The 15,765-nt window shown below is 46.8% G+C and overlaps 8 protein-coding genes across 8 annotated transcripts; 2 read left to right on the top strand and 6 right to left on the bottom strand.

Moving 5' to 3' along the window:
* Positions 1 to 821: 821 nt before the first annotated feature.
* Positions 822 to 1,897, bottom strand: CTRU02_213551 (uncharacterized protein; the record flags this gene model as incomplete). Its single annotated transcript, XM_036730722.1, has 2 exons — positions 822 to 1,474; positions 1,585 to 1,897. The coding sequence occupies 2 exons, from the start codon at positions 1,895 to 1,897 to the stop codon at positions 822 to 824; spliced, it is 966 nt and encodes a 321-aa protein (XP_036577498.1).
* Positions 1,898 to 3,417: 1,520 nt separating this feature from the next.
* On the bottom strand, positions 3,418 to 3,771 carry CTRU02_213550 (uncharacterized protein; the record flags this gene model as incomplete). Its single annotated transcript, XM_036730723.1, has 1 exon — positions 3,418 to 3,771. One exon carries the CDS (start codon positions 3,769 to 3,771, stop codon positions 3,418 to 3,420), a length of 354 nt encoding a protein of 117 aa, XP_036577499.1.
* Positions 3,772 to 4,093: 322 nt separating this feature from the next.
* CTRU02_213549 (uncharacterized protein) lies at positions 4,094 to 4,447 on the bottom strand (the record flags this gene model as incomplete). The annotated part of the gene is made up of 1 exon (XM_036730724.1): positions 4,094 to 4,447. One exon carries the CDS (start codon positions 4,445 to 4,447, stop codon positions 4,094 to 4,096), a length of 354 nt encoding a protein of 117 aa, XP_036577500.1.
* A 417-nt stretch (positions 4,448 to 4,864) lies between these two features.
* On the bottom strand, positions 4,865 to 6,593 carry CTRU02_213548 (uncharacterized protein; the record flags this gene model as incomplete). Its single annotated transcript, XM_036730725.1, has 3 exons — positions 4,865 to 6,185; positions 6,238 to 6,504; positions 6,562 to 6,593. The coding sequence occupies 3 exons, from the start codon at positions 6,591 to 6,593 to the stop codon at positions 4,865 to 4,867; spliced, it is 1,620 nt and encodes a 539-aa protein (XP_036577501.1).
* Positions 6,594 to 9,128: 2,535 nt separating this feature from the next.
* On the bottom strand, positions 9,129 to 9,784 carry CTRU02_213547 (uncharacterized protein; the record flags this gene model as incomplete). The annotated part of the gene is made up of 3 exons (XM_036730726.1): positions 9,129 to 9,410; positions 9,462 to 9,683; positions 9,743 to 9,784. The coding sequence occupies 3 exons, from the start codon at positions 9,782 to 9,784 to the stop codon at positions 9,129 to 9,131; spliced, it is 546 nt and encodes a 181-aa protein (XP_036577502.1).
* Positions 9,785 to 10,102: 318 nt separating this feature from the next.
* Positions 10,103 to 10,313, bottom strand: CTRU02_213546 (uncharacterized protein; the record flags this gene model as incomplete). The annotated part of the gene is made up of 2 exons (XM_070206079.1): positions 10,103 to 10,178; positions 10,258 to 10,313. The coding sequence occupies 2 exons, from the start codon at positions 10,311 to 10,313 to the stop codon at positions 10,103 to 10,105; spliced, it is 132 nt and encodes a 43-aa protein (XP_070060111.1).
* Positions 10,314 to 10,976: 663 nt separating this feature from the next.
* Positions 10,977 to 11,752, top strand: CTRU02_213545 (mitochondrial import inner membrane translocase subunit tim23; the record flags this gene model as incomplete). The annotated part of the gene is made up of 2 exons (XM_070206078.1): positions 10,977 to 11,630; positions 11,687 to 11,752. The coding sequence occupies 2 exons, from the start codon at positions 10,977 to 10,979 to the stop codon at positions 11,750 to 11,752; spliced, it is 720 nt and encodes a 239-aa protein (XP_070060110.1).
* Positions 11,753 to 13,454: 1,702 nt separating this feature from the next.
* Positions 13,455 to 14,732, top strand: CTRU02_213544 (uncharacterized protein; the record flags this gene model as incomplete). The annotated part of the gene is made up of 2 exons (XM_070206077.1): positions 13,455 to 14,069; positions 14,235 to 14,732. 2 exons carry the CDS (start codon positions 13,455 to 13,457, stop codon positions 14,730 to 14,732), a joined length of 1,113 nt encoding a protein of 370 aa, XP_070060109.1.
* Positions 14,733 to 15,765: the final 1,033 nt, after the last annotated feature.

The raw sequence follows: 15,765 nt of genomic DNA, 5'->3' as shown, positions 1-15,765 counted from the left end.
CAAGAAGGCTCACCGCGACGCACCAACATTTTTTATGGGCTGAACAAGAGTTTTCTTCTTGTTCTAATTTTTTTCCTCCTCGCAACATGTTGTCGTTCTCCCTTTTCCCCCTATCACCCTCCATCTGCATTCGGCGTCTCGTTGCAACCGGCGGGACTGCCACTTGGTGTTGATGCCTATCATGACTTGATAGTATATCCAACAATTGCCTTTATCTCTAGGCTACACACAGGAATTTGAAAATGGCAGTTCCAAATGGTAGGTTATTTGGCCGGCAAGTCTCGCCTTGGCGCTTTTTTTTTCATTCTCTTTTTTTCTCGAATGATGAACCCGCTCGTCTTTTGCCATAGCTCGATCAGTCAGCTTTCTCAACTGCTGATCTTGAGCCGGATACACTGCACCTCGGTGCTGTGTACAAGACTAGAGTAAACTCCAGACAATGCTTTTTGAGTACGGAACCTTTAGAGTTGAAGTGAAGGCTTTCGTAATTTATCTGTTGTCATATCTTTCGCAAATTTTACTACTTTCTTCCCATTTCCTTTGTACATCCGGAACTTTGCCAGTAACATGCTCCTGCTCACTGTTTAGTAATTACCATTTCTGCGTGTGCGTGTCTCTTGCGCACAATATTAGATCCAGTCATTGCTTTATTCAGACTTGATGTCTTTCTCTATCTTAGAGCTGCCTGACTCCAGAAATTCCTTGCAAGGTTGACAGTATGCATGTTACTCCCGTCCACATCCAGACCACCGCCTCTCGAGACTTCCTAATGCACAACATCATTTCCTCTGATCTATTTTGTGGAGCTTGGTCGTCTAAGACTATTGCTTGAGCTTCGCTGATAGCAGCGACAGCAGACCCTGCCGATCGAACTCGCTTAGCTGGACTCTCTGGGCCGAGCTGAGATGCTGAACCCTAAGCTTCCGGATGCCACGAATGCTCAATAGTTCATCGGCGCCGAGACTGTCCATTAGTCTGCGGTTCTTATACGATAAGGCAAAGTACGTAGCCAAGCTACCCTCTCTTGCGTTAAGTGTCGTCACCGTAGCTTTCGAGATTTTGATCGTGAGGTTCCGAAGGTTGGGGCATTTGGCCAGCAGGTCAAAAGCCTGGTCAGAGACAGGTCCACACCAGTGCACATGAGCATTGCGCAAGTGGTGGAAAAGCTTCGCGTGACTTTTGAGGTTGGAGAGAAGGGTGCAGCAGCAGGCAAAGTACCATGTTCTGTGGCGGTAGAGAACGTCATAGAACTCGTCACCCAAAGACTTGCCCAGGAGTCGGAAGCACTTCTTCTGAGCCTCAGTAACCATCGCAAAGGCATACTTCTCTGGGTTGACACAGGCACAGTTGCCCCACTCGACTGGCACCAGGGTCGAAGGTGGATTGTACTGATCGATGATCAAGCTGAGTATGCGGGCACGGATTTCCTTGGGTAACTTCAAGAACGGAAATCCTTCAGGCGGGGGAGGGCGATCTGTTGCGTTAAAGTTAGCATCTGAACTGGGAAGCAAAGAAGGCCCGGGTCTCAAAGCTGAGAGGGTACAAGCAAGCTGCTGTATGAGGGCAAAGGATTATAATACTTACTGGCAATGTCCAGAATCTCAGTGCACATCTCGATGAGCTGAAGACAGTACTGTGTCTCCTTCGGCTTTTCCTGCATCAGGGATGCAACCTTGCGGATGGTATCGGTAATGGCCTTGCGGTTCTCGAGACTCAAACGAACCTTCCGGCCAAGCTCAGCCTCATCCATATAATTGGCCTTGCAATCATCCAGATACTGTAGCAGCTGTTTGGCATTCGTGGAGAGACCATACTTGGTGGGGATGTTGCTCATCGCAATAATATACCATTTCTTGCTGCCCACGATCCAACCGCCACGTGCATTCAATGAAGCCATCTTGATGAATAGCCTCACAACCTGACACTTCTTTAAGTGGTCTCAGCAATTCCGTGAACTTGTAATGTCCTTGGTTATTGTTGGAGTAGATGTGAGTTTTGTGCAGATTGATAGGTTGTTCAACGAGACCCTGAATGGTTGTCTTGCGTGTTGGTTAATCGGTCGGGCTGCAGACGCTGTTTCAGTTAATTATTACCACGATAATTAACGTCAAGGGAAAACTTACTCTAGATGAAAGGGCATTCAAGGGTTTGCTGGATTGTTGCGAGGCAATGAACCCTACAAAGCACTTCGCATAGGTGCTTGAGTTTGAGGTCTAACCACAAGTGTTATTCAGAGTTTGTTGAGAGGTGATTTCCCTAGTATTTCGGTGACAAAGAGTAGGTTGAAGGCTTGGTTTTAAAGGTGTCTGCTGTGAAAGGTCCTGGTGATCTGTGACTGCGATAACAGAGCTATTTTGTTTTTCGTTGATGCGGCCGGAAAAAAGTCAGCTGGAGGTAAAGTGACTGAAAAATAGTCACTGTTCCCTAGATAGTATGTTGTGACCCGACGCGACGCGGTCAAGTAAGACGCCCAGACGAAGCTGATATACGAGCAGAAGGAGAGTCTTGTATGAGTGAGAGTAGACACCGGCCAATGAAATAATTATCATAGGCCGGTGAGAGGGTTTATCGTCCGAGGTCAGCCAGTTTGCGTTGTGGAAGGAGAAAAACCAAATACAGCCGGCGTGGAAGTATGAGATTATTTGGTGGGCGGCAAACTAAGAAGGAGGCAACTGGAGCCCGTAAAGAGAAGTTTGGGGCAAAGTAACGGATGTGCCCAAAGAAAGAAAGAAAAAAAAAAATTGAAGCTGGCGTGCTGAGAAACCGTGTTCAGGGAGGTACAACAAGATAGTCGGTCGGTCGGCTCTTGCCTTGACAGTCCCTATATGACCTAGGTGCCCATGATAGGTAAGAAACAATTGTTGGGGGGAGTAGGTAATAACCCCTTGATCCAAGGCAAAGGGCCGAGGGATAGGAGTTAATTGCTAGCTGTATTAATCGATTGACCTTCCGGACAGAAGACGTAACAAAAAACAGTTACTACTTTCATCTACCCACGTCCGGTCTATCAGTAGTAGATCATAGGCTCTTTGGAGATTGAGACGTAGTGCAGACGAGGTGGAATCATTTGTAGTATATTCGAATTATTCAGTTATCTGCCCATATTCGTAGGCCCAAGGCCCAACCAGTTTCCGACTACTCACGAGCATTAGCTATACAGACATTATCATTCAAACATGAACACCTTGATACCGGTCTCTACTTTGAGCACCTGGTGAGGTAAAACAGATCGAATATATCTCCCCAAGAATATATCTCCCCAAATTTGCTATATTCGTCCCACAAAAAATACAAACCAAACTCCACGGCGATGCGTATTAGATTGAAGGCCATTGCGTACTTCCTTCGTCATACAACTCTAAAATCTCTGGTCCTCCTCAGTCAGAAGGACACACCATTCCTCAAGAGCCATCCTTATCAACCGATTCTTGCGGTCGCCACACTGTTATGTCTCGAGGTGCCTGGGCTCACACCATTGTTGTAGTGGCTTGAGCGCACTTGATCGTGACTCGGTTGGCTCTTGCCAAAAGTCAATGTGAAGCCGTTGAGAATCTCTTGGTGTCTGAGGTTGGTCTCGCTGAAGGGGCGTTCGCGAGGGTCGGGCTTTTCCTTTGAAGCCTTCTTCTTGGGCTTCTCATCCTTCGTTGAGCGCCATCCTAGCGTCCTAGCAAGGCGGAGAGCGGGAGACTTGGGGTCTGATGGTGAGCGGCCATTGGTTTGGCTAGCTTCCGAGATGGATTTGCGGCGGCGGAAATGATCCCGGATGGCCATTATGAACAAAACTGATATGGAGGTAAAAGTCGCCAGATGTAAGGAGAAGTCGAAGTAGTAGCGGCAATCAGTCAACGTAAGTGCCTTGAGTTATGTAGATGGCAAGTGATGTAGCGATGTGAGTTGAAGACTGACGTTTATTAAGTGGTTCAGGTCTTGGCTGATGTCTATATTTGTATGTTGATCTGAGGATGCTAGGGCTAAGCAAGAGGGGAAGAGGAGGAAAGGGCCGCCTGTGGTATTTAACAAAAGATTGAAAGGAACGCAGCTCATGGGACAATGTAGCGGCTAGACGGATGTGGCAATCACAAAGAAGGCACCGTTAAGGGTGACCCGAGAGGGTGGGATGAAATGTTCTTTCGAAGGCCTTCCAAAGACTCGCGTTGGTGGGATCGGCAGAGGAAGCCTGCAGGACGGGATCCCCAGCTACACACCCCACGACACCACCACCAGACATGACTACTTTTTTCGGTTGTTTGCGGGCCGGCGTCATTGAATGCCGGTCGACGTCATCCCAAAACCTCTGGCTCAACTGCTGCTCTTGATCGAAAGACTTATTGCCTGTACTCGTCGCCGATAAGACAAAGCGCGATGCTCGCTTCTCGCCGCTGATTGAGGATGGTCTTTTACGCGATGAAGCGGTCTCCGACGGTCTCGACCCGACCATAGCAGCCATTGTGCTAGAGCTTAGCCATCCAGAAGTGTATTCTTTCAGGAATTCGACCTGCCCCGGTAGCCCCGACTAGGCCGCTTAGTGATGGGGAAGCCTGGACACAAGCCATGTCTTACTTGTTCTATGGAATCTCAAATACAAGGAGCTATTTAGTGACACCTTATGCCTCTAAGGATGAGGGAAATCCCGATTGTGTTTGCTAAAGAGACATTGATTGGTGCATTTGTTTCTAGCCCGCCAAACCATTACCGGAACGCCACTCTAAGGAAAGGCTTAACCGTCCGTCATGGCTATCAACAAAGACCTTCCAAACAACATTCAAGTTGAATGAACAGTGATGCAGACAAAAAAAAAAAAGATTGCATAGTGCATGGATGCCCGTGATGCCAACTGTCGATGTTCCCTGATCGACGCAACAAATCAGCGAGATATGCATTCAGCTCCAAAAATACTGGCGCTGCTGGAGCCAAGACCACCAAGAGCTGCAAGTCCCCAGACCAGAGCTGCGGACTCCCAATCTAAATCTGTATCAGGCAGTCTATCCCCTTCAACACCGTAGAAGCTTTCAACGGGGCTTGGATTATATGCAATCTCTAGTGTCTTGCCAAATTCTGCTGTGGCTTTTCGACTCCGAGCTTTGCGAGGCTCTTTAAGGGCAAACGCTTCTGGGATATTCGCCCCGTCAGACTTCGCTTTCGCTGAGAGGCCTTGGCGTTGTGTGGAGGCCGAGCCGTCATAGCTATCTGGTTCTGCTTCCGCTTCCGGCGTTGAGCTGCCGTTGCCTGCCGGCAGTTCGGCTGATGGCTGTGCTTTAAAGGGCCTTTTCTGGACGAGCGGAGTTGAGGAGGCGAGAATGTCGTTCACATCGAGCACACGTGTTGCGGCCCATAGCCCCTGGCTGACACCACTCAGCAAAACGTCTGATGCCACTGCTGCTACGACAGGGTGGTCGGATGCTGATCCCAAGACCTTTCCGAGAGCCGTTGTAGTGCGCTCCCATGTCGACCGCGACTCCTTATCAAAGGGGAAAAATCGACTGTGGCGATGATAGTGAGCATCTGGTGCGTTGTATGACAGCCCCAGGGCAGTTCCTTTGACATGGAATACAAAGCTTGCCGTGGATAGAAATCTGAACAAATCGATAACAACCCCATATGTTTCGTGGTAATCAGAGAATACAGCTCCCCAGCTGACAGGAACGACCACAGGAACAATTAGAGGTGCGAACGTCAAAATTCGCTCAAAGATGGCCACACTCGCAAAGTTTGCCATTCCTGCTGTCGAAGGAGCCCAGTATATCAAGACATGCGTAAAGCAGAATGAAGCAAGAAAAAGCGCCGGATGGGGGAACCAGCCAGCAGGCTTGGGCGGGAAGACTCTATCGTGAAGGCGTCCGAATATCCAGGCTTGCCCCCCCGCGTTTTTAGTCCGAGCCGGAGTTGGAGTAAGAAGGAGCGCCAGATAAAATAAGTTTTGAGCGAACGACAAATTGACTAAATGGGCTAACGCGAGGTAGGCCCATAGATGTGGTATGCGCCTCCTTCGTCCTTCAACCGCCAACAGTAAGCTCCAGGAAACTGTTGCAAGCTCAATCTGCTGTCCCCACCAGAACCGGCGAGCTTTCTCCGCGACGATCTCAAGTGCGTCCAAGTAAACCGGAGTATCGGTCAGCCAGCGAGCTAGGAAGACCCGAGTTGCATTTTTGCTTCTGAATGGAATGACGCCGCTGTCTCCGTAGAACCTAAATCTGAGTAAACAAGCTGGACAAAGAACACAGCCCAAGACAAACAAACCTGGCCGGTATTTGTACTCCACGTTGATCAGCCCAGACGCGGTAAGAGAGCTTCGTGTAGCTGAATGACCAGTAGCCTGCGACGGCCAGGCTGATGAGAGCTAGGCCCGTAAAGACAGGTACAAGGGTTGACCTGCGACCAAGCCTCTTTCTCGTGCTCTGGGACGGTGGCAGGTCTTGGTACGATCTATACAGGCTCCGAGCGACAGTAAAACCAAGATATGCAACTGCCACTGCGTGGCCACCTACCAGACTCAAAGGCAGGAATCTAAAGAACGCGTTAGAACGTTGATCATCGTTGGTATTTAGCTGAGAGGCGGCATACTTTACTTCAGGCTCTGGGAGCACAGGCGCCATGTTTCCTCCTTCAACAGTATTTTCCTTTGGCGTTTGGTATGAATTACATGCAAGAACCTGACCTTGGAGTGAAAGGGAAACGAAGTCGACCTTAACCCCAAGGCTTGGATGATGCGAATGCAGTGCGCGTCATCGTCACACAACTGCATTCGTTCCTTGGAAGCTCAATCGCCAGCCTTTTGCCATCGTTGATCACAACTGTATAGTTACCTAGACCATAGGCAAGAACCGTCTGTTTCTCAATGTAACAGTACTGAACAAGGTTGCTGCCGCCGTTATGGGGCGCCTCGTCTGCGCACGGTCCAATGGAGTACGGAGAAACATAAACAGCGGTATCGCTAGCGCAAACCTCGGGTCGGCCCCACTCCTCTTTGGCCATAAAATCTCAGTTTGTGATGGGAAATCTAATTCTTCTTCTTCTTTTCTCACTACATCAGTATGGGTTAAACTTACACCGTCATGTGTAATTTAATTCAGATGGCGGCTCCGCTTTGCGGCTTGCTGAGGGTTGTCCTGTCCTCCGTGGATTTCCTTCCGTTCCCGGCCCCCTAAAGTGAACACCATGTGAACACCTTTCCTTATCAGCCGAGTACGACGATTCTTCCTGGTATTTGACTGTGGGGTGGTCTCAACAGAATTTTTAGTTAATTCTGCCTTTGATGGCTAAATGCTGCAACTTCTGAGGCAGCTGCAGCGATTCATCCGCTCCCCACGAGCTTGAAATATTGAGCTCAAGGCTGAGCTTTCGTATCTTTTGCATCTGCCTCAATCTGCACTTCGGTAAAAGTGCAGCACCAGGTCATTCGGTATCTGTTGCCAATCCAACTTTTGGTGTGGGTAATGATAGAACAAGCCATCAAACTGGCATGCCCCGATAAGGGCAGGCACAAGATATGTTCACAAATGTCAATGTTTCGAAAGTCAATTGACATGGGTGTGCTACGTAAGCCAGTGTTAGAATTAAGTTGCCAGCAGCAAATTAGGTCATCAATTCTGCTGTTCTAGACCGCAGACAACCCCAATTGCTTCCGTTCAGATTGGCCGTCAAGGCATGGTTTTTGGCGGAAAGTGCCACCGTATCGATAATTATAAGCTGACTTCACCTCAACTTCGGAAAGTGGATACTCTGTTGATATCATTGACTAACGTCCCACACCCACTTCTGGGCACCCCCCACATTTGGGCACCCCATTTACACCAAAAACGCCGTTTTTCGAAATTCTATATTAAACTAAATACTTTACTTATTAAAGAGAATAAATATATATTAAATAGATTAAGACTTAATTATAATACTTAAGTAGCTATATACTAGTATTATTGTTAGAAGTATAAGTATATTATACTTCTATTTTACTTATTTATCCTATTTAGTCTTATCTAAGACTTAGTAGGACTTACAAAAGTAACTAGCTAAGAATGGCTGCTTGCTAGTTTAAACATATGACATTCAGATCCCTATGGAATACTCTCTTTAACCTTATCTAAAAGTCTATTTAGTTAAAGAAGATTCTAGTCTGATTTATAAGCTGCTTTATAAGCTAGTTGACGTATATACTTACGTATACTAAACCTAGCTTATAGCTTCCTATATTAGCTATTATAGGCGACGTTATACTACTATATAACTAGCCTAATTCTCTCCCTTAGCTAGCTATTAGTTCCTCAACCAACTCAGCTTCAATATAAGCCTATACATTCTTTACTATTAAAGCCCTACTTCATAAGTACAAGTTCCCTTACTCTAATACCCTGTTATAAGGATATCGTACTATCTACGAGATTCCTACCTACCGTTCCAACAATTATTGATAATAAGTATTATAAATTCAAGGTTTAACATTTATAATACTAATTTACCTAGCCTATATCTTAATATATAAAATAGGTAGAGATATTTAACTAATATGATTAGAATTCTTAAGTAAGATATAGTAGATTTATATATTCTTATACTTAGTAAAAAATTCTTTAAGCTTAGAATAATATTTTAAAATTTCCCTTAAGAAAAGTTTTTATTATAGAATTTTAACCCTTAATTATACTATATTTACTAAAGTAATACTTTTAAATCTCTTTTAGATATAATTATATACTTTTAATAAGTATAAATATTAATTTCCTAGATTTTTTAAATAAGTATATATGAGCGAAAATATATTTTTCTAATGTTAAGGAATACTAGTAAGTTACTAGTATCTACTAACATTTTAAAGCTTTTAGTTTTAAACTTCTATATTATAACTATTATTATATTTAAACCTTTATAAAAAATTAGATGGCTATAATTATACTTAACATAGTTTATATATATTTTCTTTTCTTAGTAAGTATAGTAGTTAGTTTAATATAGAATTTCGAAAAACGGCGTTTTTGGTGTAAATGGGGTGCCCAAATGTGGGGGGTGCCCAGAAGTGGGTGTGGGACGTTACCTTATTCAAATACCTTCCTCCTGGACCATCAACATATTAAAAACAGTGCCTGTTTATTACACCCATTATCCCGTATACTTCATTGTCATTCAGATGAAAAACTTTAGACGTAGGCCCGGCCGCCACCAGAACGACTTTTCTTCCACACCCAGAAGACGAGGATGATGGTAGCCAGGGCAAAACCAAAGGTCACGAATTGCATGGCTTGGTCAGCAGTGGCCTTCTTGCAGTTGTCTACAAGTTGTGCTGGTGTTCTGGCTCCATAACCCCATTTCCCATCCACCTTCGTCTTTCCGCGATTGACTAGGTCATTGTCTTGCAGCTTGGTCCACTCGTCTTGAGTATTGGGGTCGCAGGTAACTCCACGGAGTCCAATGGCAATGGCCTTATGATCTGTCAGTCATCAAATCGTAATATTTGAAGTTTATGTACTTACAATGCCTCCGGCCAGGAGCAATAGCCCGCTTATAGCATCGGCAGCCATCACAACGAGGGCCGGGATTACATCAAAGAAAGTTGCGATCGCACCGAAAATGGCAACAGCCAATCCAAAACCGCCAGTAAACGCGCTGTATTTGGTAGTGGTAGGTGCATCTCCAACTCTCTGGGTCTTGATGAGCTCGATAGAAAGGGCAAGGACAACTATGGCCATGATGCCCTACAAAGTGTTAGACTATTTGGTCCATAAGATCAAGATGTCAACTAAGTTGTGCTTACCTGAAGAATCCATACGCCCAGGCTGATGAATTTGAGCGTCATTTTGGTGCTGATGTGATAAAACAAAATTGTATGTAGAATAGTCTAATAACCTTTTACTACAGCGAGGTGGCACAGAGCCTTCTTTTAAAGACGAATATGCCAAGGACTAAAGGCAGCCCACACCGATAGTTGTACTTAGACAACGGGGAGGGAACCATCCTAACGCGAGGGGGATGTAGTCTGCCTCGAGATATGTGACTCAATCACACGCGGTTTGGATGTTGGCAGGCCTGTGTCACGCCAGGCACCAACGGCCATTAACTCATTCCCCAATGTAACTTCCAAGGCGGCGCATCATGCTGTGCCTCATCCTGGCGTTCAGCCCAGTGGCACATAAACGAGAATCATGCATGTTTGCGAGCAAGTACAAGGAAGGTACAAGCAAGGTTCAGCTCTTTCTGGTTGAAATTGTAGAACAGTCAGCCTTCCAGATACATTTAGAGCAAGATATTCAACCAAACCATGAGACTGACCCCAACTTTCTAGTTACTTCAAAGTTCATAGCAGTCACTGTTATAGTACAAGCCATAATATACAATGGCACAAGCTCGTTTACGCCTGTTTTCCGCGGCAACATATCAGTACTATTGAACCAACAGGTTGGAGGATCGAGTGATCCAATGGGGCTGGGCAACTCAGGAAAATCCAACAAACATTGCATTTAATGAGCTGAGCCACAAGGACTAATGCAGGTTGGGACGTTCAATGTTGCTGCTGGGATATGGATGCGTAGTCAACACTTGCTTTTACTAATTTAAGACCTGTTGGTTGGGCAGTGCCAGGCGGCTTGTTGTTGCCGTGCTGCCTGGTTTCAGTGGAACCCAGCTGCAACCAAATCACCCCATCATCTTACCTTGAGAAAGCTTACCTAATGCGATCGTCCGGGGATCACATTCGCTGACTCATCGTATGTATTACTGTCAACTGCAGCACGTGCCAGACTGCTCATTGCCCGGAGACGGGAAATCTCCAAATCCCCAGAGCCTTCAGCGATAGCCGGGATAAGTGGATCCATCCCAAATTCCATTGCGTCCGTCACCTTCCAGCACTTGGGACGCACGGTTCAAGTCGCGACTGTGTGCCCAAATTTTTTTGATAGCTTCCATCATCGGCTGACAAGCCCACGTCTTCTGTCCTCTGACCAACTCCGATCTCCGGCTACAATCCATCAGCCACGTCCACAAACCTCGCCATGTCGTCTCTCTGGGATACCTTTTCTGGTCGCAAGTCCTCTCAGAAGGACGCGAGCGCCTCGCACACCCCTACGCCTTCCCAGGAAACATCAACTCTCCATACTGCGCCCACCCAGTTCGACCCTTCAGCAGGATCTGGTGTCGAGTCTTTCCTTCAGAGCTCTGCTTTCGCGGATCCGGCGCAACTACACCCTCTGTCCGGTTTGAACAAGGACACCCTCGAATACCTCTCTCTCGAAGATGCCGCTCTGACTGATGTGCCTGGCGGCCAATCCGTCCTCCCATCTCGGGGTTTCACGGATGATCTTTGCTACGGAACTGGTGTTACATACCTGACGGCGTTGTCGATAGGAGGAGCTTGGGGATTGCAAGAGGGTCTCAGAAGGTCCGCTAACCAGCCGCCAAAGCTGCGTCTCAACTCTGTCCTCAACGCTGTCACCCGCCGCGGTCCTTTCCTCGGTAACTCGGCCGGTGTTGTTGCCATCACCTATAATCTCTTCAACTCTGGTATCGGCTACCTTAGAGGGAAGCATGACGCCGCCAATACTATTCTGGCAGGCGCGCTAAGCGGAATGGTCTTTAAGAGCACAAGAGGCGTGCGGCCTATGTTGATCTCTGGTGGCATTGTTGCCTCTGTGGCCGGTGCTTGGGCTGTGAGTCTACGCCTGTGAGAGCTTTGTTTTTTCTGAGATGCTAATAACTCATACAGGTTGTCCGCCAAACTTTCTTCGCCATCCCAGAGCCTGCTACATCCTCGGAGCACGCTCACTTGTAATTTCACGACGCAACCATTCTTACGAACTATCTTCGTTGAACCCCCACCAATAATGAAACTCATATATCCTCTACGGTCTATCATGGATCCGTGGACGACAATGCTCACCGATACGAGCTTCTTCTGTCTGTTGTTTGAGTAGGATATTTAGAGAGCCTTAGAGGAGTCTTGGGCATGGCGACGGACGATCTCTCCTCTAGCGGACCCGTGTATAGTATTAGGAAGGAGCATAGAAGACCGCATCACTGGGTGGTGGGCGTTCGGTACTTGTCAAAACAAAAATAACCTGGCACAATCCTACTGTGTTCACTGCCACGAGTGGCAACTTTCTGTGCCATTAGTCCCCGGGAGTCCATAATCTTGACATCTACATTAGGACCTTGGCAGATTAGTGCCTGCGCCGCCTGTATCGTCGTCCGTCCCTCTTTAGCATGCTACCCCATATACCAATGTCGGACTACAACGAGCGCCGAGAGCATCATAATAGTATAATCTGTCACAAACGCTTGCTGGCCCGATGACGAGGTTGGTTTGCCCCGCTAATCGGCTGGGATTCATATTGTTACCGAAAGCGCTTCATAGTCATTTCAGACTTTAGTACTTCGAGTTATTGCTACTCATTGAATTGATAACACTGCCTTCTCTACTTTGATGGGATTGGAGTACTTATTACTTGATGGCTGCTCGTAGAACTTGGCTTTGTTAGCAACTTTTGGTCGCCGCCGAACTAAAGGTTGTCGGCAAGTTCTGTTACTTTGGGTATCCTGCCAACACATGGTATATAACCTGTTGCACCTGATTTTTCGAATGTGTTGTCGGTCAACCTCATTTCATATTTCGTTTCATGATTCGGCACTCGGAAAGCATAGCCAAGTCATGTCATTAAGGACTTGTCAGGTCGGGAATTGCGTGGATGATCAGCTTATACAGGAAGGAGCTACTGAGTTTAACTGGGCTTTTCGGTACTACATTGCTTAACTTACTTGCCCGACTCACCAACCCTCTGTTTCTTCACTATTTACTACAAACCCATCGCCTTTTTGCCCGAGTCACCGTCTCTTTTCCTTTCCGAATCTGGACCACTTATTGTCAGTATGTGTGGCTGTTGGCCCTTCTCGACCGCCTATTACGACGACGAAGATCCTCCTCACGTATATCGCTACATTTGGGACGGCCAAAAATATGTCATGGAGATGGTAAGCCAGCTATTTCTTGACTTTTTTTTTTTTCTTCTTCTCTTCTTCTTTTCGTGGCTCTTGATTTCCTCTGGCCCTGGTTTGGATGTGGTGTTCGCAGAATGATGTCCTTGCTTTAATCAGCTGCAGCTGCAGCTGTTACTTGCCCAGCTTCACCAAGAAGGGTGAAGAGTAGGAGGCAGAGCAAGCCCCCGACTACGAGCTATGAAAAGGCCCTAAGGCGACTTGTGAAAATTTCAAGAAGATCTGTCAACATACTCGTACTCCCTCGCCCTTACCTACAACCCTTTCCAATGGCCCTAACCTTCATCTCATTCACTTAAGCCTAAGGCAAGGTATAGAGAACTACTCCAGCTTGTTAGCCACACATAAAACATTTTGACCCCAAAAGTCTTTCGCTGTTTTATATACTCCTCGACCAATAACGAAGCCAAGGACTAAACAGAAGACGGAAGACAATTCGGTATCGATTTTAAGCATCGTGAATCCATCAAAGGAAGCCAACCATGAAGTCACCCAAAATCAAAACAAGTACCAACAATATTACCGGACCACGCCAGGTTCACTTCAAAGGGGACAGGAGCAGCCCAGGTGGCTCCTTCCATGTCACGCAGGAAAGCGATACCTTGACTGTTCCTGCCCTTGCCAACCACGAGGTTGAAGAATCAAACAGCAGCGGCGTCTTCATCCATTCTTCCATCAACCCATCTGCGTCCGTCAACATTGACAACGCTTTCCATCCCACAGCATCGTCCAGTCAGATCCCTCATCCAGCTTGCGGCCCATTCATCCCCGCCACCTCGACCTATCCTTCTACTACTGAGCCCAACGCTTTCGCACCTTTTGGCAAATTCAATCCATACGGCCTTCAATCATCAGCATACGCCAATATGGCTGACTACCAGAATGTCGCTCCACCTGCTGGTGGACTTCATTTCCAACCCCCAGTTCCCGATACCACGTACGGACCCATGCAACACGTCTATGTGCCTCGCTTCGACAACAGCATGCCACTTCCTGGCCATGCCTATCATGTCGGTCTTTCTCAAGTTCAAGCCAATCCTTTCATTTTACCTTCATCGTGTAGCAGCCTCCTCCTTTCCTACTTGACGCGCTGTTTGTTCCATCACTGTTTACGCAGTTATCAGTCACTTACATACAAGGATGTTCAGCACTTGTGATATCCTTTGGGCCAGGTAGTTCTTGGTGTCCATCTGCCTCTACCTTATTAATATTTCTCACCCAATTTCACGAGCGGGATGACTAGCGCTGACCTTAAATCACAGCAGCCACCCAACAACAATGTCACCTACGTTGGCCAAGTTCCTCCCTTCAATCCTCCCATCATGATCGCCCAGCAGCCGGCTATGCAGCCTGGAGTTTCCATTCAAAACCCGCCCATCATGCTTCAAGGCCAAACTCCAGTTGCTATGAACGGAACTTCTATGTTCCAAGGCCATCTCCCTATGGGCATGCCTCCCAGCATCGGCGTCGGTATTATGCCCATGTTTGCAGGTAATGCTGGTCTTCCCCCTGACGTGACTGGCTTTGGAAAGACGGCCGGTGAGGTCGCCATGGAACAGGCTCAGTTCGCTTACGCGAATGGTCTCTTCGAACCTCAGGATTTTAAGCCTGCTGACGACAACCCATCTCGCTATTATCCTGTTCGAGAAGTAGACGGTAACTGGACCCAGCGCAACCGTTTCACAATTGACAACCTTGGCGACTGTCGTTGGTATGTCACGAACGAAGGTTACTTCTACGCTATCCGACTGCCCAACTGAAGCACTGGTGAGTCAAAGCAGTCTATATGGAGCCTCCCCAACATCCCGCTAACCCCGGGGCAGATGTCGAGCCTTGATGACCACGAAGATTGATCCAAACGAAACTATGGATACAGACTTGCTTGTAAGACCCCCAAAGTATCTGTTGCAAGTGTTGCTGTTGGCTGATTCTTGAAGATCATTCTCAATCATTGCATGTAACCACGGACTTCTTCCCCTTTTCCCCGTCTAAGGGCTTCCTATGAGCTCGAAAAATCAGGTCCTTTTCTTTGAGGTAAGCCTGAATACATCAAGGTATTTCGAAACTCTCGCTTACACAAGCAGAAACAAACAACATCGCCCTAATTTTCTCTTCGAGGTCGTCAAGACAGCATTGCGGTTGACGAAATACGGGACAGACTGGAATTAAGGATGACGAAAGACGGGCGAGCTAGTTCTCGTTAGGTTCGTGGTTTGTAACGTAGCAGTACCTCAGAACACAATTTCTTTCGATGTGCAATCCATAAAATAGCTTGGTCTGAAATTTCGTTAGGTGAGGCATGATCCGTTGTTTCTGCTCAGCTTGTCATCAATTCTTTATTCAGAAACAGATAACATCCGAAAGGTAGGACCGAAGCATCATAAAGGTTCCACACAGACCTCTAGGTAAATCACTAATAAATTGGAATGCATGAGTTTGTGACATTGTGATGGTTCGCACTTAGCGTGTATCGCGGGTCAAGAAAGCTACTTCCTCCTGCCTATTGAACTTTTAGACCGCCAACAGTCATGATGGGGGCAGACGACAATTCACATAACATAAACAAATAGTTTGGCGCTTCTACTTGGTGTAGGGACATGGTAATGCTCCCCAAGGGAGAAAAATTCACTCAAAGTCGTTCTCTCTCAAAGTTGACCCCGCAGTAGCAACTGCCTCCCTCACCTTATAAATTTCTTTTAGGCAACACCACTTTCTCAAAACTCCTTTTTTTGAGAGGTAAATGTCATAACGAAGCCTACCATTCGTCTTTTATACTTACCTGACTTGTAATTC

This window comes from Colletotrichum truncatum, assembly GCF_014235925.2.
Source record: "Colletotrichum truncatum strain CMES1059 chromosome Unknown Contig_0010, whole genome shotgun sequence".
NCBI lineage: Eukaryota > Fungi > Ascomycota > Sordariomycetes > Glomerellales > Glomerellaceae > Colletotrichum > Colletotrichum truncatum.
Note: the sequence above shows the minus strand (reverse complement) of the source record. Positions and strands in the feature narration are given on the sequence as shown.